The 25705-nt window shown below is 41.9% G+C and overlaps 1 protein-coding gene across 3 annotated transcripts in view; it reads left to right on the forward strand.

Moving 5' to 3' along the window:
* Window positions 1–21238, forward strand: part of GUCY1B1 (guanylate cyclase 1 soluble subunit beta 1) — a 70903-nt gene extending 49665 nt beyond the window's left edge. For all 3 annotated transcript variants that reach the window (XM_054990080.1, XM_054990079.1, XM_054990081.1), the window contains 9 exons: window positions 5076–5306; window positions 6768–6884; window positions 7132–7265; window positions 8164–8361; window positions 13027–13264; window positions 13901–14041; window positions 16128–16282; window positions 17340–17466; window positions 19554–21238. In XM_054990080.1, the coding sequence (XP_054846055.1) occupies window positions 5076–5306; window positions 6768–6884; window positions 7132–7265; window positions 8164–8361; window positions 13027–13264; window positions 13901–14041; window positions 16128–16282; window positions 17340–17466; window positions 19554–19577 (1365 nt within the window). In that variant the 3' untranslated portion in view covers window positions 19578–21238. The remainder of the gene's footprint in view (window positions 1–5075; window positions 5307–6767; window positions 6885–7131; window positions 7266–8163; window positions 8362–13026; window positions 13265–13900; window positions 14042–16127; window positions 16283–17339; window positions 17467–19553) is intronic.
* Window positions 21239–25705: the final 4467 nt, after the last annotated feature.

A 25705-nucleotide genomic window follows, 5' to 3' on the forward strand; every position in this document is an offset into this window, starting at 1 on the left:
AGTATTTGCATGGGAAATACTGGCAGCTGCCAAACTTTGAGGCAAGTCGTATCTTTCCCTTGCTTACCTGTCTGGGGTACTTTGCCTTTGCATCCCCAGTCAGAGCAGATGTTCCTTTCGAGTGTTTGTGGCCTGAGATGAAGCATCTGTAAGATTTTGAGCAGACCATAACTTCTTCCTATATTCATTGCCAGCCTTAGTTCTTTAGGCAAAATACCCTTTCTGTAGAGTTCCCATCACCCAGTGTGCATATTGCACATCCTGTTATCAGAGATATGGTGGCCTGCCTGGAACTTACATACTGCTGATGGTGTGCTGCGATGGGCTGCAGAATTAAATGGACCCCTATCTCAGTCGGTTCCATGAAGGTGAACTAGGAGGTGGGAGCAGATGAGTTCAGTGGGAATACTTTAACTCGCATTGCCTCTTTTGCTGGCTTGACATTACATTGACATCTGCTGTGGGACCAAGATTTGAAGGAGCTTAGGTTAGAGTCGAGTTTCCCTGCTGCCGTCCAAGGGAGACTTGCACTGTTACCACCTCTGTGTGCCAGCAACTTGACATCAATGTAGATAGAGTTCTTGACATCACTGTCAAGTGATAGGGCACTTGACATCAGTGTGTAGATAGTGTTCTTGTACTAGATGCAGAGGAGTTAGCCATGTTAGTCTGTGGATCTGACGAAGAGAACTTGATTCTCAAAAGCTTATGCTACAATAAAATTGGTTAGTCTTAAAGGTGCTACTGGACTCTTTTTGATTTTGTTCTTGTACTGATTCAGAGTAAAAGGAAAAGGGTGGAAATGTTTTTATCTGAGCCTGGATTCAAGGGCTGACTACTTCTGAGTTTTCTGACATGTTATTTTGCTCTTTGAGTTAATCACACACACCTTCCTGAGTGGGGTCTGATACTCATTTTAATAACAAGTTAGGGCTGTCGTGAGGCTACAGCAGTAATTTTGTGCTGTTTTTGATTTGTATTCATTCTGTAGGGGTAAAGGGCCAGCATGGGACTGTACGTACTAGTACCCTGGTTTTATCAAGTGGAGAAGACTTGCTTTAGTGTAAGAGAGTCACATTTTGGACTTTTCATGAGTTGAGCAGTGGAGGGAGAAATGCTGCTGTTTTTTACACAGAGGCTTCTAGACAGGTCATATTTTTTCCTTTTGTTACAGCTTCAGATTTTTCCTGTAACAACTACTTGTGGTTTACACCAAAAATATCTGGGTAATCCAGAAACAAGTTTCAGAGATTTAAAACAATCCAGAATCCCTGAAATCTGAGTCAGATTCTCTTCCAGGTTAGAGAATACTGGATTTAACCAGCCATTATTCCTTATCCAATTATTTAAAAGGCTAACCGTGTTCCAGACAACTACTTCCTACCCTGGTGCACCTCCAGAGGGTGCTGTTGTGGAGGGAAACCGAGAAGAGATCGCCCATCCCTCCAGAGAGTGCACCATGGCGTGAAGCCCAGGCCGGGATCAGGCGTGGAGCAGATGGCAATGCCCGCCCCCCACCTTCACCCAGCTGGGATCAGGAGCAGAGCAGGTGGCAATGCCCGCCCCTGCCTTCACCAAGCTGGGATCAAGAACAGAGCAGCTGGAAATGTCTGCCCCCCGCCTTCACCCAGCTAGGATCAGGAGCAGAGCAGGTGGCAATGCCCACCCCCACCTTCACTCAGACGGGATCAGGAGCGGAGGAGGTGGTAATGCCTGGCCCCGCCTTCACCCAGCTGGGATCAGGAGCAGAGCAGGTGGCAATGCCCACCCCTGCCTTCACCAAGCTGGGATCAGGAACGGAGCAGCTGGAAATGTCTGCCCCCTGCCTTCACCCAGCTAGGATCAGGAGTGGATCAGGTGGCAATGTCCACCCCCTGCCTTCACCCAGCAGGAATCAGGAGAAGAGCAGGTGGCAATGCCCACTGCCTGCCTTCACCAGCTAGGATCATGAGCAGAGCAGGTAGCAATGCCCACCTCCTACCTTCACCCAGCAGGGATCAGGAGCAGAGCAGGTGGTAATGCCCACCACCTGCCTTCACCCAGCTGGGATCAGGAGTGGAGCAGGTGGCAATGACCACCCCCGCCTTCACCTAGCCAGGATCAGGAGCTGAGGAGGTGGTAATGCCTGGCCCTGCCTTCACCCAACTGGGATCAGAAGCAGAGATGGTGGCAATGCCAGCCCCCTCTTCACCCAACTGGGATTAGGAGCGGAGCAGATGGCAATGCCCACCCCCACCTTCTCCCAGCAGGAATCAGGAGCAGAGCAGGTGGCAATGCCCACTGCCTGCCTTCACCCAGCTAGGATCATGAGCAGAGCAGATGGCAATGCCCACCTCCTACCTTTACCCAGCAGGGATCAGAAGCAGAGCAGGTGGCAATGCCCACCACCTACCTTCACCCAGCTGGGATCAGGAGTGGAGCAGGTGGCAATGCCCACCCCCCGCCTTCACCCAGCCGGGATCAGGAGTGGAGGAGGTGGTAATGCCAGCCCCCTCTTCATCCAACTGGGATCAGGAGTGCAGCAGATGTCATTGCCTGCCCATCGCATTAACCCAAATGGGATCAGGTGCAGAGCAGGCGGCAATGCCCGCTCCCACTTTCATTCAGCTGGGATCAGAAGCGGAGCAGGTGACAATGCCAGTCCCCTCCTTCACTTGGCCAAGATCAGGTGCAGAGCAGGAGGCAATGCCCACTCCCTCTTCACCCAGCTGGGATTAGGAGCTGGACAATTATATAAGCAGCATGAAACACATGTGAAGGACAAATAAATCAATTAACAATCATGTAAGAAGTGAAAACAAATTTCTTTCAAAATTCAGGAGAGTGCAAAGTTAAATGCCATGCAATCACCAGCCAGTAAATACATGTAAAGTGTCCAATAAAATAAATAAACAAACAATAAACAATAAAGGGAATTATGTTGAACCAGAGAATCCAAATCACAGAGTGGTGGGAGAGATGGAGGTTTTAAAGACTTGGAAATGATTCATCCATAGGAAAAAATGGACAGTGGCTGAGGGCAGCTTGCTCAGGGGCCCACAGAATTAAACCACAGGTTGGTTTTATTGTTGTCACACCAGAGAATTCCCATGTCAAACCAGAGAATCCCATGCAGAATTCCTTTACTGAAGCAAGGGGGGATGAGGCTTGCCAAGCTGTAAAGCTTAAAAGGCAGCTGATAGCTAAGTCTTGAAGGGGCTTTTTTTGGAGCTTGGGGTAGGGACAGAACAGGATGGGAATTTACTCTGCCTCCTGTCTCTTCCCCATCCTGTCAGGCTCACGCTGCTTTCCTTCAGAGGCTCCTAGCTTGGCTCCATTCACACTTCTGCCCTCTCACTGCTGCTGCTCTCTCTCCACTGCTGGTGCTCTGCCTCTGTGGCTGCCTCCAGCTGATACCTATGGCTGGATAATCCCGCCCAGCAAGTTTGGGTACCCTGGGGAACCAGCATAGCTGGATTCTGCTGGATTGGCATAATTGCATAAATCTGGCTTTTTTGCTGGTTCTGATACCCAAATCATAGGCCGTTTAGTAGCCACACAGGTGACGGACATTGGATGGATAGAAATGCTCATTTACTCACAGCAATATGTGTAACCTCTTCAAGATAAACATTTTCAATCATGCTGATTTTTTAAATGTTTCCAACTGGATTAACATGGGAATGCAATCTCATCATTGGGAGATTTCTCTGTTTTGCCATCAGGTAGGTACCTTATGAATATCAGTGTTAGCAAAATATTTGATGATGAAATTTTAACCATTAAAGGGATTTTTGAAGAACATTTGTGTCCTTTTCTGTTTATAGTTGTATTGAATGCCATGAACAAGAACACACATTATTTAAATGATTCTCTCTTAACAGTGAACCACAGGTAATACTGATTCATTGATTAATTTTGGAAAAAGTTTGTTAGTTAATTTCTGAGAGCTTTATCCTACTGTTCTCATTCACAGCAACAATACAATTACCATGGCAATAAAAATAGCACTGGTTTGAATCAGAAAAATCTGTTTGTGTGAGAGGTTGAACTACTTCTAGTGCATAATAGCAATCACCATTTTTCTACCACCATCACCTGCATTTCCTTGCACTGCACGGATGTTCCAGAGAGTCAGATCTTATGGTGTTTGCGTAGTCAGCTGCAGCCAGGGTGGAAGTCAGTGCAAGCCAACGTACATAAATGGATAAAACAGCATGAAGTTGCTTTTATTTGCTGCATGCTTCTTTTGCACCATCTCATTCAAACCCATAAATTGCATTTTATTAAGAGCATTGGCAGTGTTTCTTGACATACCTGTGAGATTCATTCCCTCATGGTTCTTCTTTATCGTGTACATGATAGAGTGGCACCATTGGTGACAATGAGTTAAGTGTTGAGTTTCTGTTACATGATTCCATTTACTCTTATACCTTGGTTCTGTTGCATAAAAGGGTCATAGCTGATCAAAAGAACCAAGAATTGCACTTTTAGGGCCAGTGATGGGCCAAAGAGTCTGTAGGGTGCAGTGATTAGGAGTGTCTGATGGGACCAGAGTGATAACGGGATTCAAATCAGCCATGAAGCTCACTAGGCAACCATAGCCAGTCACTCTCTTTCAGCCAAACCTACTTCATAAGGTGATTGTAAAGATAAAGGAGTAGAGAAGAATCAGAACCTTGCTTTGGAGAAAGCAAGGAACACATATACCCGTAGCATTATGTCCTCACATCAGAGCTTCAGGATTTATGGGCAGGCCTAGTACTGCTGGGGGACCCAACAATTCAGGTCTTTTTCAGTCTGCTCCTGGATTTCTTGGTGCCAAAATGTGTGCATAATTGTGTGACAACTAGGGGAGTACATAACGGGAAAAATGCACAACAGGCTTAAATTCATGAAAATGAAAAAAACCAAATGGTCCAGTTTCAAGGCGGAACAAACAAGTAATGGAACAAAATGGTTGAACTTACCAGAACCGGAACTGAAACAGAAGCCATCTTGGTGCACACCTCTAGTGATAACTTCTGTTCCTTAAATAAAATAACTGTAATGTGAATGGTGAAGGCTAACTCATTTGCCATCTTTTCTTTACGTAGGTTGTTCAACAAAGAAATGAAGAATGTGATCACATTCAGTTTTTAATTGAAGAGAAAGAGTCTAAAGAAGAGGATTTTTATGAAGACCTGGACAGATTTGAAGAGAATGGCACACAAGAGTCTCGCATCAGTCCTTACACTTTTTGTAAGGCTTTCCCTTTTCATATTATATTTGATAGAGATCTTGTTGTCACCCAGTGTGGCAATGCAATATACAGAGTCCTTCCACAGGTGAGATGCAGTTTTTATTTGCCTCTCCTCCTCCTACTCAGGTGTCATTTGTTTACACTGGTTGTAGTATATATTCTGCAAAAAATTAAATGAGTGCCCTTGATATAATCCCATATATACTTACAAATATAAAAATCTTTCCTTCCAGTAGCCTTTCTCGCTACACTCTGAATGAAGACAGAAGAAACTCCATATGAGTTAAATTAGGCTTTTCTTTATAACTCATCTGTGCAAAATATTAAATTTACTGATTCTAGTTTGGTGGCTGCCTTTGTACAGGCAGCTTTGCCCAGGCTCAAACTTAGCCCAGCATTGCTGCCATGGCTTACATTTCCTTGCCAGCATACCAAGTCTAATTCCCCTTCTCATGCAACATGGATCCAGTGGTGCTGCACAACACTAAGGGAACTCCTTCTGCAACTGTCTGGCCTCACAGCTGATGAGCAACTGAATTGGGTGAACTCCATCTCAGAATTTTCCCTCCATATCTGATAATATAGCAACCTGCAGTATTCCTGCTAATTATTTGGTAATGGCTTCTCCATTCTCAAAGGAACAGATTTAATTAATTATAACCAGCCCCTGGGAAGGCAATGTGGAGCATCAAAAAAGAGACTCCTCCATTAGTGCTAATTTGATAGGATCACACACACACAAAATTCCTGCTTGATTTCACAGAGACCAACTAATTCCAAGCTCTGGTAGGCCGGCCTAGGTAGAAAGCCTACATGTAAGAGAGAGACTGCACAATCCTAAGCAGAGTTACTCCTGTCTAAGCCCATTGATTTCAGTTACTGGAGTAACTCTGCTTAGGATTGCACTGAGAGTAGGCCAGAATGTTTTAGGCACCCAGTTACCACTCTTCCTTTAATGCTTTGTTATTCTTCCTCTCATAAGGATGGCCCCAAAAAGTGTAACACTGCTATACTTTGCATGCAACCATTTTTTAACATTTATTCTTTTATATATTTGCTTACTGCTCGCTTAAGCTTTATTGCTACGACTCAGGGTGGATTACATAACATGTCAATGTGTCAACGAAAAGCTGTGATTTGTTAATAAAGAGACAGAGCCTGCCATGCAGTGGGACTGGAAGACCTTGTTTTCTCCTCGTACCTGTTACAGAGATGAAGCAGCACTTTTGGCCCTTAAAAAGGCACAGGGCAGCAAGAGCATCTGGTCCTGCCACGCTCGGGCCCCAAATTCAGCTTAATCTACGTTTTAAATAATAAAATTTGTAAAATGTAAATATATGAGTACCGAATTTGAATTCTGAATTCCCTTTTCAACATATGGACCATGGTTGTTAAAAGATGAAATTTAATATCAATGGAGGAAGAAACCTCTAAATATTGTATTAATATACATACATTACAAACTGGGGAAACAAAATACAATCAGAATGCCTGTTACTGAGCATATAGTCCTTAAATTGAAATTTGTTTGTTGTTTCTATTTCAGCTCCAGCCAGGATACTGCAATCTCTTATCTGTATTTTCTTTGGTTCGGCCACATATTGATATAAGTTTCCATGGAATCCTCTCACATATCAATACTGTCTTTGTTTTGAGGAGCAAGGTAACCAAAATGCTGTCCACATGCTGTTTTTCAGTTAGCACTCATGCTTTACTTGGAAGAACAATAGAGTTTCAAAACACTGGAGTTATTTCTTTACCACATTCTTGAGGTATTTATCTTTGGGCCCAGGAAGGGAAAAACAGAAGTAGAACACATATTTTATTGCAGATAATAAATAGTAAAGTGGATTGTGGCCACAGGAAGGCATATCACATTTTAGTTGTGGTTATGATTGTTTTCTTTACAGGAAGGGCTGTTGGATGTGGAAAAGCTGGAGTGTGAAGATGAATTAACTGGTACCGAAATTAGCTGCTTACGACTTAAGGGTCAGATGATCTACTTACCTGAAGCAGATAGTATTCTCTTTCTTTGTTCTCCAAGGTAAGCAAATAAATTATGTGTGACAGTTGCATTGTTACCAAAACGAATATTGCAATTGCAATTGCAATCTTGGACTAAAACATTTCCTGGAAGACATTTTGTGGCCATATTAGTTTAAGCTCACTGAGGGTGGAAGTTGTAGTTACAAAAGAGAGGAGGGTTACCATCCTGTGTCTCTTTACTCCCTCTTCTATTACAACATAATAGTACTGCGTGTGCTCAGAGGACACCTAGTTTTCCCATGTTCCCCTTCATTACAGTAGCTCCCTCGTGTTCCAAGAAAAATCCCTCTTAGGGTAGCAAGATCGGCTCAGAGGAACAGACATGAAAGTCAGCAGTCAGCTGTAAGGGAATGTGATTGTTCCCTACCCTCAGCACAGCTGTGCATACAGGAGGAGAAATTTCAGCTCCTTATCCCTCCTTGCTTAGCTCCCATCCCTGCACAGCTGTGAGTCCTGTGACTTCCAGACTGATCCCTCCAGGGCTAGAAAGAGCAGCAGAAATTGAGAGCAATGCAGAACTACACCGTCTGCACACAGAGTGGTAGGATTCAGTGTAATATGTGGCACAACAACATTTCACTGTGCGCCTTCTCCCTCCTCCCACATTTCTCATCATTGGCTATTGGAAAACACAATGAGATCACAAAACACATTGTATTATAGTAACCTTCATTATTTTGGATGAAGTTGTATGGGTTCAACGTAGTAATTTCTCCTGTCTGCGGAGCAAACAACTGTATACTGTACCGGTTACCAAAACGTTACTATCTGCCAATTTAAAAATACTTACAGAGTTAAGTAATTGGTGTTTTTTAGGCCAGTGTGAGAGAAATCTGAGTGCCTGGTTTATTCTACTGTTTTCTCATCTTGCCTCTGACCATTTTTCTATATTGCAGTGTGATGAATTTGGATGACTTAACAAGAAGAGGGCTATATCTTAGTGATATTCCATTGCATGATGCTACCCGTGACTTAGTACTTCTGGGAGAGCAGTTCAGAGAGGAATACAAGCTGACCCAAGAGTTGGAAATACTAACGGACAGGCTTCAGCACACATTACGAGCATTGGAAGATGAGAAAAAAAAGACAGACACGTAAGACTCCAAATAAGAAGCAATATTATGAAGTGATTTTAAACCAATGGAAAAGTTTCAGTCTTCTTGTCCTGTTCTGAAAAACTTCCAAAAATTCTCTGATTCTGAGTGGCTCTCTTGAAGTCAGCAATGAAGGGTCAGGAGGAAGAGTCCTTGCCTGTGTTCCTTGTTGAAACAGCAAAGAAAAAATTGCAGCCAACTAATAGTTCCTTCACTCGTATAAATAATATAAAAGTGGCACGCACCATTTCAGATTTCATAATTAGAGGTAAAGAGACTTCAGGGTGTGAATATTCAGTAAGATTCAAAGTCCCATGCTGGCATTCATTCAAGGTTAAAAGTGATGTTAATCTGAATGACTGATTCGAATATAGGCAGGGCTTTTTTTTTGAGCCGGAACGCCCTAGAACGACGTTCCAGCCGCTCTTTAAAACAAGCACATGACTGGTTTCACATGGGTATTTTTAAAATGGCCTATTTTGGGCCCGGATCTGGCTGCTGCCAGGGGGAAGGTTCCCCTGACCAACAGCGACTTGTTCCAGGCAATTTGGCCTCGATCTAGGTCATGTTGGCCATTTTGGGCCCATTCAGGGCCCAAAACTGCTCATATTGGGGCTGAAATGGCCAGGAACGGACCGATGCCGAGCGGGGGATGGTTCCCCCACCTGGCGGCAGCCTGTTCCAGGCCAGTTTGGCCCCGATCCTGGCCATTTGGGGGGAGTTCTGGCCGTTTGGGCCCATTTAGGACTTAAAACGGCCAGGATCAGGGCCAAAACGGCTCAGATTGGGACCGAAATGGCCAGGATCGGGTTGATGCCGGGTGGGGGAACCCACTCCCACCCAGAAGAGGGCTGATCCCGGCCATTTTAGGGCTGATCCTGGCCATTTGGGGCCTGAATTGGGCCCAAAATGAATTGGGCCCAAAAGAGGCCCCAAATGGCCAGGATTGTGCCCAGAACAGCCAGGATCAGGCCTCTGCTGGGCAGGGGAACACTCTCCCACCTGGCAGAGGCCCGATCCTGGACATTTTGGGCCCCTTTTGGCCTTTTGGGGCCCAATTCAGTCCCCAAATGGCCTGGATCATGCCTAAAATGGCCAGCATCGGGCCCCTGCCAGGCGGAGGAAGACTCCCCTGCCCAGCAGGAGCTTGATCCTGGTCATTTGGGGCCCCTTTTGGCCATTTGGGGTCCAATTTGGGCCCAGAATAGCCAGGATTGGGTCCGAAATGGCCTCTGTCTGGTGGGGGAACACTCCCCCGCCCTGCAGCTGCCAGATCCTGGCCATTTTGGGCCCCTTTCGGCCATTTTGGACAGAATTCAGGGCCAAAGTGGCCAGGATCAGGCCCGAAATGGCCAGGATCGGACCACTGTCCAGCGGGGAAGTGCTCTTCTGTGTGGCAGCAGCCTGTTCCAGGCCATTCCAGGCCATTTGGGGCCCATTTTGACCCAATTTGGGCCCAAAATGGCCCAGACCCAGTCATTGCCGGGTGAGGGTGTGCTCCCCCACAGCGGAGTGGCCCGTTCCAGGCCAAATCGGACCTTCCCATGGAGCACAGAATCGCTCCCAGGGCAGCCATGCCTGAGTGATGATATCACTGTCTGTAGCAGTGGAAAAGAGCAAGAGTCTAGTAGCACCTATAAGACTTAACAAAATTAGTGGTAGGGTATGAGCTTTCATGAGCCACAGCTCACTTCTTCAGATATCTGAAGAACACTCAAGCAAATCCTCCAGCTCTGAGCTGGGCAGACATAAAGATTCAGCTGAACAGGAATTGTCTGTGATCTGAGACTTGGAGTATTCCTGTTATTCAAGGGACGGTGTGCCAGAGTATTTACATTAGGCAGAGTAATTTAAAGAACATAAAAAATTGATATTTCCTCAGAATTCGGTGTATTAAGATCAGCTGAGTAATTCGTAACAGTCTGTAAGATGTTGGTTACAGTGAGGGAAATATACATTATTTAGGAAGTCTCCCTTAAATTATAACTGATTTATGATTTAAAATCAATGATGACAAACGTACTCAGCATAATACAAATGTTAATTGAATCCTTAACCTAGAGTTAAATAAACAAGAATATAGTAAAATCCAATACTGTGTTTTGCTACAGCTCACTTATTAAAATCTTCTGTTTAGATTTTCCATAGTCATTGAAAGTTTGTTTTTTCTTAGAATGCTAATAATGCTATTCGGCTATTAACAGGTTTTCACTGTCTTAGATGATTAGTCAGAGCCTTCATTTTTATAATGAAATGCCCATCACTGTACAAAGTGCCAACATTAATAAGAATCCCCAACAAATCAGGGTTCATAACTAAGAATTGTATAGGAATTGCAGGGAAGTATGAGAAGATGCACGAGCAGTTGATATTCTGTCTCTCTTAGGCTGTAGGTGGCATTGACAGAAGGTGTTAGGGGTGAGGAGATTGTTCTAGAGCGCTGCTGACTGCTCCTAGGATAGTTTGAATTGAAAATAGTATAACTTTGTCATTTGCCATAGTTTCTATGAGCCAGTTTGGTGTAGTGGTTAAGAGTGCGGGACTCTAATCTGAAGAGCCGGGTTTGATTCCCCACTCCTCCACTTGAAGCCAGCTGGGTGACCTTGGGCTAGTCACAGTTCTCTGGAGCTCTCTCAGCCCCACCCACCTCACAGGGTGTTTTGTTGTGGGGATAATAACGGCATACTTTGTAAAGAGCTCTGAGTGGGCATTAAGTTGTCCTGAAGGGCAGTATATACATTGAATGTTGTTGTTGTTATTCTAGTGATCTTACTCTTCCAATTGATTCTAAGCTCAGCTGTTACAGCTGTAGACCATCCATGTTACCATCTCTTCTTTTCATATTCTCTAGTGAGCTCATAATTGGAAAAGTTACATTTTACAAAATACGTTGTTAAGTAATTTCTTTGTTAGAAATATTGGCATGGAGTGTTGAGCCTTCCAAGAGAGAGGGATTCTGAACTTGGCCCTGCTGAGACTGACATGGAGCTTAGAGTAGGGAACAGAACAAGATAGAAAGAAGTAGGTGCCAACAAGGGAAAATGGGGTTTCCCTCCCCTGCGAGTCACTGTGTGTATCGCTTGAAAACTAAAATATTCCAGATTACACTTACTACAGGAATACTGCTGAAAATAGGCAGGAACCACCAAGAACTGCTAGCAGTGGCATGGAGTTTTCCATTGTGATAGTGGGAATCTCTATTACGGGTTGAATCCAGACAGCTTTTTCACTCAATCTCCCTCAAGTCCTGATTGTACTACAGGCTCTGTTCCACATGGCTTTTGTCAATGCTGGTCCCTTGTTCCCTAGGACAGCTTTTAAGGGGATCAAAGGGGATCCTTTCCTCTATTTTTCATCAGCTGAGAAGTTGGGTGGGTCCAATCCTCTGTGTTCTAAAGTGGTTCTATGTTCTATAATTTATAGGGGGAGGGCTGTTTTCAGTGGCATCCCTCTAGAGACAATGGTTTAATGTCTTGTTTGATCTGAAACTGATTACAAATTGGCCTATGAAAATGAGGGAACAATGAGATAAGGAAAAATAATCTAGAAAAATATATTTCATCACTCAGTGTTTGGGTAAAGCGTGTTTTAATGCACTCAAGGGAATCTGGAAGACTTCACGTCCTATTCTGTAAAGAATTGCTCTCCTATTATTATTATCTCTATTTCTGATCTTTCTCTGAGTTTTTTTTCTCTTATCTAATTAGCTTTTATGTCCCAGTCTTGGATGCTAATGTTGGTTTAATAGCATATCTTATCTACCACACCCTTAGCATGTCAGCATTTTGGACTTTCAGAATAGTAAAAGTTTATCTTTCTTATTTATTAGACAAAATACTTTTTGGCCATCATTAAAAACTTAGAAAAATTGCTGGTTCAGAACATCTGTAATAAATCTTGGTGTCCATAACTTTGGATTTAGGCTCATCTGAGGCTTGGTTTTTAGAATGAGTCACTTTGCTTGTGCACTATTGTGGTATACAGCTGGCGGGGGTAACGAATTTTAAATTCAGTTTGATCCTACTGAAATATCCATTTATTTTAGGCTGGAAATATAATTGCTATTCTGGAGAGCTGAAGTGTTTTTAAAGTATAATTTTTGCAAAATGTATATTCATTTAAATGTTGCTTCTATATGATTTGCATCAGTGAGACAACCAAAATGAGTGGTGTTCACCAGAGATGATAATGCCTTTGACATGCCATTCTCAGTTCTCACAAAAAAGGTTGTTTGTTTCCAGCTGTTGGTCATCTAATTCAAATAAATCAGGAGCATGTGCTTTAAGAAGTGCTTTCCATGGAAAAGATTAAGGGTGTGATCCAGACAAAATCATTCTCTTTTAAGTTCCATCCTCTTTCATAATAGCAATTTAAGCACATGCAAATTTGCTCAATGAAATCAAGGAAACTTAAACATCCCAAATCTTGCCTTAAGAGTTAGTATAAGTACCCTTCTTTAAACCATCATTAACTCTACGACACATTCTGATGCAAACTAGTGCCTGCTATTTAACAATTATAAAGTCCATTGTTAACATAATGGAATAAGTGGATGCCGTTACCCTATAGTGCTTAAAGTCACATTGCATATGATAATTGCACTGACATAAAAATTCGCCTTTCTCCTTTCTTCCCCCATTGCTGTTACTTTTTCACATTGTGTAGGCTTCTGTATTCTGTCCTTCCTCCATCTGTGGCCAACGAGCTGAGACACAAGCGCCCTGTGCCAGCGAAGCGGTATGATAACGTGACCATACTTTTTAGTGGCATTGTGGGATTCAACCCCTTCTGCAGTAAACATGCCTCTGGAGAAGGAGCCATGAAAATTGTCAATCTTTTAAATGATCTTTACACTAGATTTGATATTCTGACTGATTCACGAAGGAATCCCTTTGTTTATAAGGTAAGTGCAAATTTTTCAGTTTTAAATTACTCCAAATTCCATGGTTCGGTCAAGTGAACAATGCATAGAGTTTTCATACTTTGCCAGTAGGCCCATCCATAAGGAATAATGCCATACATAACTGAATTAATATTGAATTCAACTCCTCCCTTATTATGGAACCATGTAAAGCCCGCAGCTTCTTGGATAACATATTCCCAGTGGATGGGGTACCATTTCCCAATTTCTAGCCTCCCATTGTGCTGTTTGTGTAACAATATGTTACAGGAACTCTGCATGAACTCTTTTAGCTGGCTCTCTCAAAAGATCGCTCAAAATTCTTTTACTCCTGAAGAAGATAGTTTCTGAAATGGATTGGTCCTATTATGTTTTTATTTCTAAGCGGCTGTGGTTTTTCTTCTCCTTTTGATGTTTTGATGCTGTTCATTTTTTTTTCTCCTACATTAGCGATCCTGGCCCTGCACCCTCTGTATCAAACTGAAAATACATGCTTTTGATTAACTTCTGCTTGGGACACAATTATTATCATTAACAGTTTGCTCTCTGATTCAGAGGAGATAATACATACTGTTCTCCATACCGGTAAGTCTGAATAACTAACGAAGTGGAATAATGGTCATCTTTATATTTTGTTAGGTTGAGACAGTGGGAGACAAGTATATGACAGTAAGTGGCTTGCCAGAGCCATGTATTCATCATGCCCGTTCTATCTGCCACTTAGCATTGGATATGATGGAAATTGCTGGACAGGTTCAAGTTGATGGAGAATCTGTGCAGGTTAGTAATTGACAGTATCTTAGTTCTCAAGGAGTTTATATATGTACATTTTCAGTCCAGGGTCTTCCAGATGCATCCTAGGCAAATAGAAAAGTCTAAAATCTTTCAAATGTAACTAAAAATGTGATGCCAGGTGTGTTGTAGTAGTTAGAGGTATGCATTAGGACATTTCTCTTCTAGTTTTGGTTCTGAGACTTCCAGACAAACTTCTTTCCATTACTGGTTCAGAGTGAATCCATTTGGGTTTTTTGTTCTAATGAATGTCAGCCAATTGCGTGCACACAAGGCAGGTGCTGGCTGCACATGTGCACACAAACTTTGGTGGAGGGAGTCGTTGCGGCTTCATTTTTAAAATTTGTTTCACATTTCTGGAAGCCTCTTAAACAAACCGAACCAGTGATTTCTGGGTGCATTTCCGACTCATTTGTTTCATTTTACACACACCAGTAGTGGACTAGGACCAGAGGGTTCAAATGCCCACTTGGCTTTGAAGTTCACTAGGAGATGGTTGTTGTGGGTTTTCCGGGCTGTATTGCCGTGGTCTTGGCATTGTAGTTCCTGACGTTTCGCCAGCAGCTGTGGCTGGCATCTTCAGAGGTGTAGCACCAAAAGAGGTGCTATACCTCTGAAGATGCCAGCCACAGCTGCTGGCGAAACGTCAGGAACTACAATGCCAAGACCACGGCAATACAGCCCAGAAAACCCACAACAACCATCGTTCTCCAGCCGTGAAAGCCTTCAACAATACATCTCACTAGGAGACTTTGGCCTGGTTGCTCTTTCTCAGCCTAATTTACTTCACAGGGTTGTGGTGAGAACAAATGTGAGGAATCATGTACACTAGTTCCTTTGAAGAAGGACAGGATAAAAATGGACTAATAGTAAAAGTGAATAAAAGTGGACAGATGTTAGTAAGGTGCTGTGAAATCAGCCCTGGGCAGTGATACAGAATAGAAAGGACGACAACTGAGGAAAACTACCTGTTTCAAGGTTTCTGACCTGTGAGAATTGCTGTATTAGCCTTCCTTTCGTTACAAAAGATGCTCTCCCTTTCCTCGATGGCCTGTTTAGACTTGTGCTGGTGGTGGCTGCTTTCACATCCTCACAACTAGTATGTGGGATCAGTGAAAAGGTTAGGGAAATTGGGGGGAAAATGGCAGGTTGTTTTCATGCAAAACCTTGCACTTCTACCCTATGGATATCCTGTCTCTCTTTTTAGGTATACTTCTGCTCAGTAGGCATTTAGGCAGTGGGTAGATGGTGACGATAGTTAAATGTAACTCTTCAAAATCTACCTGCTACCTAGATAATTAATCCCAATGACTATAGAGACAAACAGGGCTGCCACCAGATGGTGTGGTGGACAAAATTCCAGTGGTCCTGATCAGTTTAGGAGCCTGTGGAAGCAAGCAAGTCATACAGTTTGCTTTTTATGTGGTGTTTGCGTTGGGTTTGTGTGGTGGCTATGGGATCCAGAAGAAATCTTTTGGGGGAAGGGGGATGATTCTTGAAGGCCCTGAGGACAAAAAGGAGACAGTGTGCGCTCAGATGTTGGGGATCATGAAGAGCAGTCCAGTGCTTGCCAATATGCCTCCCTATTCTCGCTGTTCTCATCAGTCAGAAAGGGAGTGGAACAACCACCTGTTAGCTACATGCATGATGTTTTGCTGCCCCTTTGAGCAGCATGTTTTGCTGCAGAATGCAATGAAACCACATCCCACCCTTGCCAAATTCTCTCTTTAATTCACTGGCTTTTCTATTTTGCAGCCCCCTCTGAAGTGCTGTTGTAGGTTGTTGTCTAAGCTGCTGATATGGGCAGATACGTTTTACCATTATCAGTCATACTAATCAAAGTTGTAGTACTTTCTACATTTAGTCTAGATGTAATGCATTGTGACCCAGTTCTGCTTGACAAACCTAAATGCTGATTTATGAATATTTGTTAGGGGTTTTGATAAACATCTGGTTAAGGGACAGTTGGGATTTATAGACTTGGTTATAGCATATTAGGCTATGAACCTCTAGATTGTATGCACTGCACTAAACTCACTTGGTATCCTTTCTTTTTCATTGTTCAAAAAAATAGATAACCATAGGCATTCATACAGGAGAAGTAGTTACTGGTGTCATTGGCCAAAGGATGCCTCGTTATTGCCTTTTTGGAAACACTGTTAACCTAACAAGTCGAACAGAAACCACTGGAGAAAAGGGGAAGATCAATGTTTCTGAATATACCTACAGGTGAGAACGTATCGGCTGAGATGTATTGATTGATACAACAGCTTTTAAATGATATTTGAGAGCAAGGGCTTCTTCACTCACTTGGCAGATGACTCATTTCAGGAATTTGGCTGAAAATTAACCAGCGAACTATGTTAGTATGAGTATTCCATCAAGAAACATCTAACACTCTGCTGACCTATTGCACCTGATATGGGTGGGAGGATAAAGGGCAAGTTGGATGGCTGACTCTTGCCTGCAGCATCTGTACTGCCACTTGGCAGCCTTACCCTGCTGTCCAGTAAGCTTGGCAGGGATTGGGCTCATGAACAGGACCAGGGCAGACCAAAGGGAGGTTCCTTTTATTGGATCTGCTCTAAAGGTTTAATAAAAGACTCATATTGGAGCTTTGCACTCAATGTCTTGTTAACAGCCCCCCCTCCCCGCCCATGTTCTTAGACTTGCCTATAGGCTCATAATAAATAATTTCTCAGTCTTATTTTGCTAAATATTTATTTTGCTAAATATTAGTTGGATTATGTGGACATGGGGCAGAAGGTTAAGCAGGGTAGGGCTTCCCATGTGATGGTACAGGGGGTTTCCTCTGCTAGCAGTCAGGCTGACAGTGGCTGATTCCACACACTTTGGATAATGCACTTCCAGTCCTCTTTAGAGATCATTTGGAACTGAATTTTTCGAGTGTGAAACAAAAAATCCACTTCCAAACAATAGTTAAAGTGCATTGAAAGTGCATTATCCAACGTGTGCGGAGTGAGCCAGTGTCAGTCGTAGTCTGTGAGATCCAAGGAACCTGTACTTAATGAGGAGATGGACTTGTTTTGATTCAAGCAAGGGTTTTCACCCTTCACCCTTTTCAGGCTGCTCTCTGTTATGGGTACTGAAGATAGTCATGTTCAAATACTCAGATTAAATGCAATAAGCTTGTTTATTTTGATGTCTCTTCATTATTCAGCAGTCAAATCAGGACCAGGGTGCTCCTCTTGAAAGTAAAGTGATTGTTTTAGGATGGTTAATGGTTTAACAATATCTGTCCCCATATGGTTATCTTTAATTGCAGGTGTCTTATGAGTCCTGAAAATTCAGACCCACAATTCCACCTGGAACACAGAGGTCCTGTTTCTATGAAGGGTAAAAAAGAACCAATGCAAGTTTGGTTTTTGTCCAGAAAGTGCACAGAGACGGAGGTATGACTAATGCAAGACCCTATCTAAAGAATGCGAGGGACAAATATGTACAAATAACCCAAACCATGAGAGCTGTTTTACTTGCAAAACGAAATGTTCCCTTGAAGAAATGAGCCATTTTTTTAAAAAAAACGTTGCATTAATATATTTGCTATCTTGACAGCAGATTAATGTCTGTTATTTGTCCCTGGTGTTCATGCATTATTTAGAAACTGGTTTTTGTGTTTCAAAATGTCCTTGAGAGAGTGCCAAGTGTTTAAATATTTACCACACGTTTCTGTCCTCCTTCTTGATTAGAACTGGTATTATATATTGTCTGTCCTGAGCTGTAGCATAAAATGGGCCCCTATTGGTTTCTGTTCACTGATTACAGCCTTTCAAACACATTTCTGTTTAAAAAACATTTTCAAAATGTTCGCACTTTGATTTAGTATTTGAATTCACTTTTGTCCTGGGTCTAATACTGAAAACCACACAGTCCAAATAACTGACTTTCCAGTGCTAACAGCCATCTTAAATGTGGTTTCTTAATTTACAAAATTTGATTGTAGGGAATTATATTTCCTTTTGGGAACAAAAGTTAATAGTTCTACCAGAAGAGCAAATAATGAATTAACTCGGACATGAGGCAATTTTACATAGGCAAGGGAGCTCTGGGTCAAAAAAAGAAAGAAAGAAATGTGCTTTGCTCAGCCTAAAGCTCATTAACAACAGGTGTATGTGAGCAGGTAAACCACAAAAATTACAGATCCAAAGGAGTTATCCATGTTAGTCTGTAGTTACAAAATAGTAAAGAGTCCAGTAGCACCTTTAAGACTAAACTTATTTGTAAGTTTCATCTGATGAAGAGAGCTGTGGTTCTCGAAAGCTTATGCTACAAATAAGTTGGTTAGTCTTAAAGATGCAACTGGATTCTTTACTATTTCACAAAAAGTTACACCTTATTGATGAAAGGACTGCAAAATAATCCTTGTAGGGAGAAAATGAAAAGGTTATTGCAAATAGGGAGGGGGAAAAATTAGCCAAACCTAATCATTCTATACACAATGTATGAATTTTGACAAACTTCAGCAGATGATATCCTTCTTTGCCCACTGAGGCAGTCACCACCAGAACCAGGTCCCATTAAATGATCAGCAAAAATTTTATAATCTATTGTGACAAATGAGGATGAGACTTACATGTTTGCACTAAGTCCAAGCTTGGGCAGGTTTCAAATTGTGCAGATCCTTGGGCAGAAATGAGAACTGTGTATTGGCTCTGCACTGTTCCTGGTTTGGCCTATAAGGAATTACTGAAGGTGTAATCTTTTAGGGAATTCCTGCCATAGTACAATAGCATGAGACTACTGAAATCTGGCATTAGAGCTTCCTGCTTTCTGAATCCTGAATTCCAGCAGCCTGGCTTTACTGCCCAGTTGCTCTGTAGCTCTGTTGCTGAGGTTTGGGACTGGAAGAACGGGAAGCTGCTCATCTAGCCCCAAACTTGAAGAGTATAATGTGGGAAGGGGTACATTTTTATTTCACCTCTCTGTGAGGCATATCCCTCATACCCTATTTTTTAGCTTTCACCCCATGTCAGGTTATCTCATGCTGTTAGGAGGAGCTCTGTCCCCTTTTCAGCTTGAAGAGCGATGTGATTTAAGTTTCAAGTAGATAGCCATGTTGGTCTGCAGTAGAACAGCAGGATTTGAATCCGGTGGCACCTTAGAGACTTAACAAGATAAGCTTTCAAGAGTCAAAACGCCCTTCTTCAGATCCACTCATATCTGACTCAAATCCTGTGATTAACTAAGCAGCTCTCATCCTAATAAAACCTTTGCCTGGATTCTTCACTTTTGTTAAAAGCTTATACTAGCCTGGATTTGTGGGGGACAATTAGGTTTGGGTGATAGGCTCCTCACACGGTTTTTCTCTTGGATGCTGTAAGACATTAGAAACTTGTAGAGATGCATTTTCTCTGAACCTCCCGGAACACGTTTCCAGTTGTTTGCAGTAAAGCAGTGTAAGAATATAGTTATCTTGTTATTCATGATTTCTGCAAACCCAACCCCTCACTTTTCAAAACTTTTCTTGCATGCTTTCAAGGAAGTAACGCATGATGCTAACTAAGCCAAGGGAGGCACAAGAGGACAACAAACAGAGTGGAACACCGTGTCTTGTCACTAACTCCATCTGGTAGTAATTAGATGCTGCTGCTCGTGCTACATTCTGTACCTCTCCTGTTTGCTCATGGGAAATGTTTCCGATAGTAACTTTTTCTTACTAGCTGCTTTTTTGTTCATTTGGCTTTTGATACTGTCTCCTTTGGTCTTTCTTACCATATCATCCAACACGAATTCAAATGTGATCCAGCTAACCATGCTAATGTAGTGTACACTGCCATGTGCTTCCCGTCACCCTCTGTAGTGACTAGTCATCACAATATTTATGGTACTGTGATTCAAAATGGTTCCTGAACAAAAAGAAATTCCAAGTGGTGGGAAGACTCCTCCTGAGCTCAGAGCCTCGATATTTTTATGAGAGCGATTTGGCATTCTGATTTCCACTTATTATACTAATCCATCTGTCTTCTATTGTGAAATGTTTTAGCTTGTTCTAGAAGCTAGCTTCCATGCACTTCAGTTGCTCTTTTCCTATGTGTTGGCTGTCTGCTGATATAACATATGCATTTTCTAAGAAAATGAGGTGGTATAATAGACCACTTGGAAATGTGTGCAAATTTCTACTCTAAATTGGATCAGATCCTCTCCCTTTTCTCTTTATCAGTTTAATAGTGGTAAAGTTGATTCATGATAATATGTTGCCAGACAACTTTTTATATCATGCATGATGGTATTATTTTGTAGGGGGAAGAGGGCTTTGGTGTATGTGTATGGGAATTGTTACAAACAAACATTTGCGCACCCAGTTTAAGTACCAGAATAAGACACAATTTTTGGACCTTGGATCTGACCAGATTTATCCCGAAGTCAGGGTGGACTATGAAAATCCACAGGTTTCCTGTTACTCTGGACATTGTTCTACTGTACAGAGATATTGGCAAAGGCTGTGCCCTCATGGCATGGTTGGGGCCTTCTCCATTATCCCATCCATACATACCAAATCTTCGTGTGGCACCTTGATCAAACCTTTGGGTGAATGTTGTTGGGGTTGGGCAGGTGGATTCACTCCTCTTCCTCCTGCCCCTACATTCATACTTTCCCAGGATTCAAACAGAGCTACCTGAGATGGTTGTCAAGAAAACCCTTTATATGTTCTAATTTTCAAAAATATCCTCATTCTTTGTTTTATTGCTTGAAATAGGGGGTGGGGGCTGATCTTCTAGTCTATGAAGAACCTTGATGGTTCACCTTCATCCTGAGTCTTTCAGTGTAAACTCGTGTCAGTACAACTGCCCTATAAACAACATTCATATTTTTATGAACTGTTTATCTGTATTAAGTTCTAAATTTGTCAAGACAAATGAGTTTGTTTTAGACATTTTGTAGGAATAATGTCAATCATTAGTTTATTATTAATAATTTTGTCTTTATAAGATACCACTCAGTACATGTATAAATATATATGTACATATAAATGTTATGTATAAATATTGTCAGTATCTAGTATATATATATATATAATCAACACTATATGTATAAATGTTTTATGTTATTATGTACAAGGAAGGATTTTAAATTATGGGCTTTCCCCACTGATTTCTGGAAGGTTCTTTTTTAATTTTCAGTGAAAAAATGTGTTAATATTGGAATTGATAAATTAAATATACATTATCCCCAATCATGTATTGAGTCTGTCTTATTTGTGTGTTTTCTAAGTCGTGTCTTGATTTCAGATTTGCTGTAAGGGAATGTCCCACTTGCTGAAAAAGACAGACCAGGGTTTTTTTGGTCATAGATCCAGAGGAGTTAGCCGTGTTAGTCTGTAGTAGCAAAATCAAAAAGAGTCCAGTAGCACCTTTAAGACTAACCAATTTTATTGTAGCATAAGCTTTCGAGAATCACAGCTCTCCCCGCCAGATGCGGAACTGTTTGCATCTCCATATCAGAAGGAGTTGTTGCATCTACTCCGTCCTCCCCTCTCCTCCTCTATATCTGACCAGTTTCTTTTGGCCCTCCATGTATCTGACGAAGAGAACTGTGGCTCTCGAAAGCTTATGCTACAATAAAATTGGTTAGTCTTAAAGGTGCTACTGGACTCTTTCAGGTTTTTTTTGTTGATGGTCTCACAACAATGGGACTCAACGGTCCATTAACCCAAGCAACCTCAGAGAACCAGATCCTCGTATATTGCGTCTCTAACATATGCCCTATTAATTTGTGTCTGGTCTGTTTTGGATTTTCTATGGAAGTAGTAAGGAAGGAACCTGGTTCTTCTGTCACAACTTCTGTAGTGTGTGTGTGTTTAAGCGTGCACATTTGTATGCCTCTCCTTTGACGCTTTGGTAGAAATTTGAAGCCACCTCCAGCTTACAAAAGACTTTAAAGCATCTGCAGTGTATACTGCACTTTGCAATACACATTTTCCATCTGAGAAGGGGGGAAATCAAGGTTATATTCAATGCTGGAAACGGTCTATATGGATATTATATTTTTATTACAAGGAGAACATAGTTTAATCCTGCAGTCTGCTGCATGTGTAATAGCTGAACCAGCGCAGCCTATGAAATTCTGCCATCAGAAGCACTGCACCAGTGCAGCAAAATCAGTCCTTGCCAGAAACAGACACCATTATCAACAAATGAACAAAACATACAGTAATTGGTGAATACTGAAGAAAGGGAATGCTGGGGCCAGGATGTAGAAAGGCTCAAGCAGGCATTATCCAAAAGGATTTCAGACCATGTGGTGCTATCCATCTTAGTGCAGCCCTGGAGTTATTTTGAAAAAGTGGCTAGAGCTCTCATTTTGAACTCTGTTTCTTTATATGAGTCACAATCAGGAAAGCAGCTTATTGTCTAGCGGCTTAGCATCACAGGTTGCTAACTGGACCGTCGTGGCACCCTCTGAGCTACTGATTTGTTCTATCCCAGCCACATAAAGCATCTAACTGATGTTCATAGCATGGATTGTATAAACACTGGAGCAACAGAAGCAGTTACTCAGTAAAGCACTCTCATATTTTGGTGGGGAATCAGTTTCAGCAATCTTTCAGATGTCTACACAGTAACAGCTCATGCTGTCTGTCTGAAAAGTTTATATCCCATTTCTTAGTCATAGGCAGCTTCCAGATAAAATGCACAAAATCACAATTTAACAAAGCAATACACAGAGAGAGCAATATAGTCATACACAACAATAAAAACCATCTTAGAGCAATGAAAACATTGAAAGAAAATTAACCAAGGACTTGGACTGAACAAAATGAGGAAGGGCTGTTTGAACAACTGTAGCGAAGGGTATTCCATAGACTGTGTGCCCAAGAAGTCAATATTGCCATTAGCTTCTTCGTGGTTTCTTCAAGTGGGGGGCCCCACAATTGCCCTCTTCACTGGAATCAGAGTTAAGGAAGCATTACCTTCTGAATTTGTCCAAGCAGCCCCCTTCAGCTAGATGTTAGAAGCCCAAACTAGCAAAGGCCAAGTATTTACATAGTGGGATTTACTTCTCCAACATGTGCATGTCCCCAGACCATACTGCCTAAATCTCAAAATGTAGCTGCAACTAGCCTATGTTCTGTTACAACCTTGATGTCAGTTTACTATCACAGCAAAATCTACATCCTGCATATAATCAGTATCATCCATGAATGCCTGGCAGATAAGTCAAAGAGGGCTCTAGAATAATCCAAACTGGGTTCATCAGCAAGCTGGTAGAGAAGCCCCATCACCATGAAAAACATGCACTTGTGCAGAAATGAACACATGCTTTGTCAGCATCACTGCCACAAAGCAGTCATGGACATGTGCTCTTCACAGGTTGTGCGTGGGTGCAATGGCAAGATGCTTAGCAGGGTTGCACAGACTCGGCTAAGAGCTTCACTGAAACAACATGTGGTGGTGCTGCTGCATATATGTGTGTGTGTGTGTGTGTGCATGCTCGCATATATGTGTAAGAAATGGGAAGTGCTTGTTCTCCATCTTTGTTGGAGAACAATTTGCAATTATTTGCATTTTGATACCAAGGAGCTATATTTAGAAAATGAAGCCTGACACCAGAAACAGCTAATATTTCCTCTGCAAGTTAGTTGAGTGGTCATATCCTTCCTTTACATGAGACAATTCTGTGAAAAAACGTTAAGTTATATATTGAATAGCTGATTTTGAGAAGGTAGAGGTATAGCAATGAAAAAGATTGCCGCACTTACTGCAGGCATGGCTAGACCCTCCATACTCCATTCAACTTCAGTTTCTCAAGAAGAGTGTACTATGTGCTTGTTTCGACTGTATTCCATAATTTAAAAGCTCCAGGTGTCAGGATGATAACTGCTAGGCTCTCAGTTTTTCAAAAAACAGTAGATACTGGAATAGTCATGCTGGCTTGTATCAACTTGAAGTCTGGCAGGCTTGTTTGAACTGTCATTTTAGTTTTACGTGAGATGCCAACATACCCACTTACATTGTTGTTCTGTCTTGCAAACTTGCTGTGAAATACTCCTCCCCCTGAATCTTTTCGGGATGCCATGATGATGACCAGGGCTGACCTTCCTCTGCTTACTCCTTAAAGATCCCTCAGATAGAAAAATGACCAGGCCCTCCAGATAGCCAGTTGGAAACGCATCACATCATATAGGCCATCTGCTTCAAAAATGTGTTAGAAAGTTTGATCCAGAGGAGTTAGCCATGTGTCTGTAGTCACAAAATAGAAAAAAGTACAGTCCAGTAGCACCTTTAAGACTAACCTACTTTATTGTAGCACAAGCTTTCGAGAACCACAGTTCTCTTCGTTAGATGCATCTGACAAAGAGAACTGTGGTTCTCGAAAGCTTATGCTACAATAAAGTTGGTTAGTCTTAAAGGTGCTATTGGACTCTACTCTTTTCTATTTAGAAAGTTTGGTTCCTGAAGTAATACATTTGGCATTCGCTGTTGGGTGAGAGAATGCCTGGGAGTATTATTTGGGGTTTTATTACACTTTGTATGTTTCATGAATTTTCATGAATTTGGCCTTGAGCCATGGGGGAAAGTGGGGTATAAATAAATAAACACTTTGCAGTACCAAAGTGGAAGATTTGGGTCCAAATGTAACACACGCTGCATTAATAGATGTTGTTGCTTCCTGAAAGTGGTCATCTTGTTGGTCCCATTTGCTTTCGTTTATGAAAAATAAACTTTTACAAGTGCTATAATTCCTAATATTTATGCTGCTTTATCCAGCTGCTGTTATCATGGCATATATTATCATCAGAATGGCAGAAAGATGTAAAAATTGCTCCTGATCTGCCTGTGTTTTGGCTGAAACCCAGCAACATTGATCACAGTAGAGTAGGCCAATGCTTATGATATCAGTACAACAGATCAGTTTCCACATATAAGTTTAGAGAGATATGAAACATCTGTTTCCTGCTTGCTAGAGGCACAAGTGGTTTATATTGCATTTACTCTCTCTGTGTTTCTCTCTCCTTTTCCTGCCTCCTTGCTCTCTCTCTAAGTGCGTCTTCTGGCAAGGAAAGTGGTATAGTCTGGCATTCTAAACTGAACATAAAATATTTTAAGAACCAAATCAAAACAGTGAAAATGTCATCCTCCCTCAAACAATGAGTTCCAATAAGTGTTACCTAATGCTCTTATAAACATTTCCACTGAAATCTGAATCATGGAAATACTTTGAACCCAAGGTGTTTCAAATAAATATGACAGGAAAAGTATTGTTTACAGTTAGCAAGATTCCTACCAAATGTGGGAATATGGATAGAAACGTATGAATGTAAAAACAGAATCAGGGGAAGTGGGGTATAATATCAGTGCCATCCTAAGTGATGTTGAAGGCAATGAGTTTAGAAGAGTGTAATGTGCTTAGGATGGTACAATATTTTTCTTAAAACTTATCCCTTTCCACTCAAAGCACAAAGAGTTTCAGACCAGGGCAAACTGTTAGAGGGGGGGTACCATTGTCCTGCCTCCAGCCTATTTCTTTGCTTCTGTAAAATACTTATCCTTCAATACTGTCTGAGGTGAAAGTGGCATCATGGTGCCTCAGGTACAAAATATATTAATGCTGCCACTGGGAAGAACTGGACAAAATGCCATAGATATCTAGTTCAATTTCAGTTTTGTTCAGTTCAATCAGGCACTGCGT

This window comes from Eublepharis macularius, chromosome 10 (assembly GCF_028583425.1).
Source record: "Eublepharis macularius isolate TG4126 chromosome 10, MPM_Emac_v1.0, whole genome shotgun sequence".
NCBI lineage: Eukaryota > Metazoa > Chordata > Lepidosauria > Squamata > Eublepharidae > Eublepharis > Eublepharis macularius.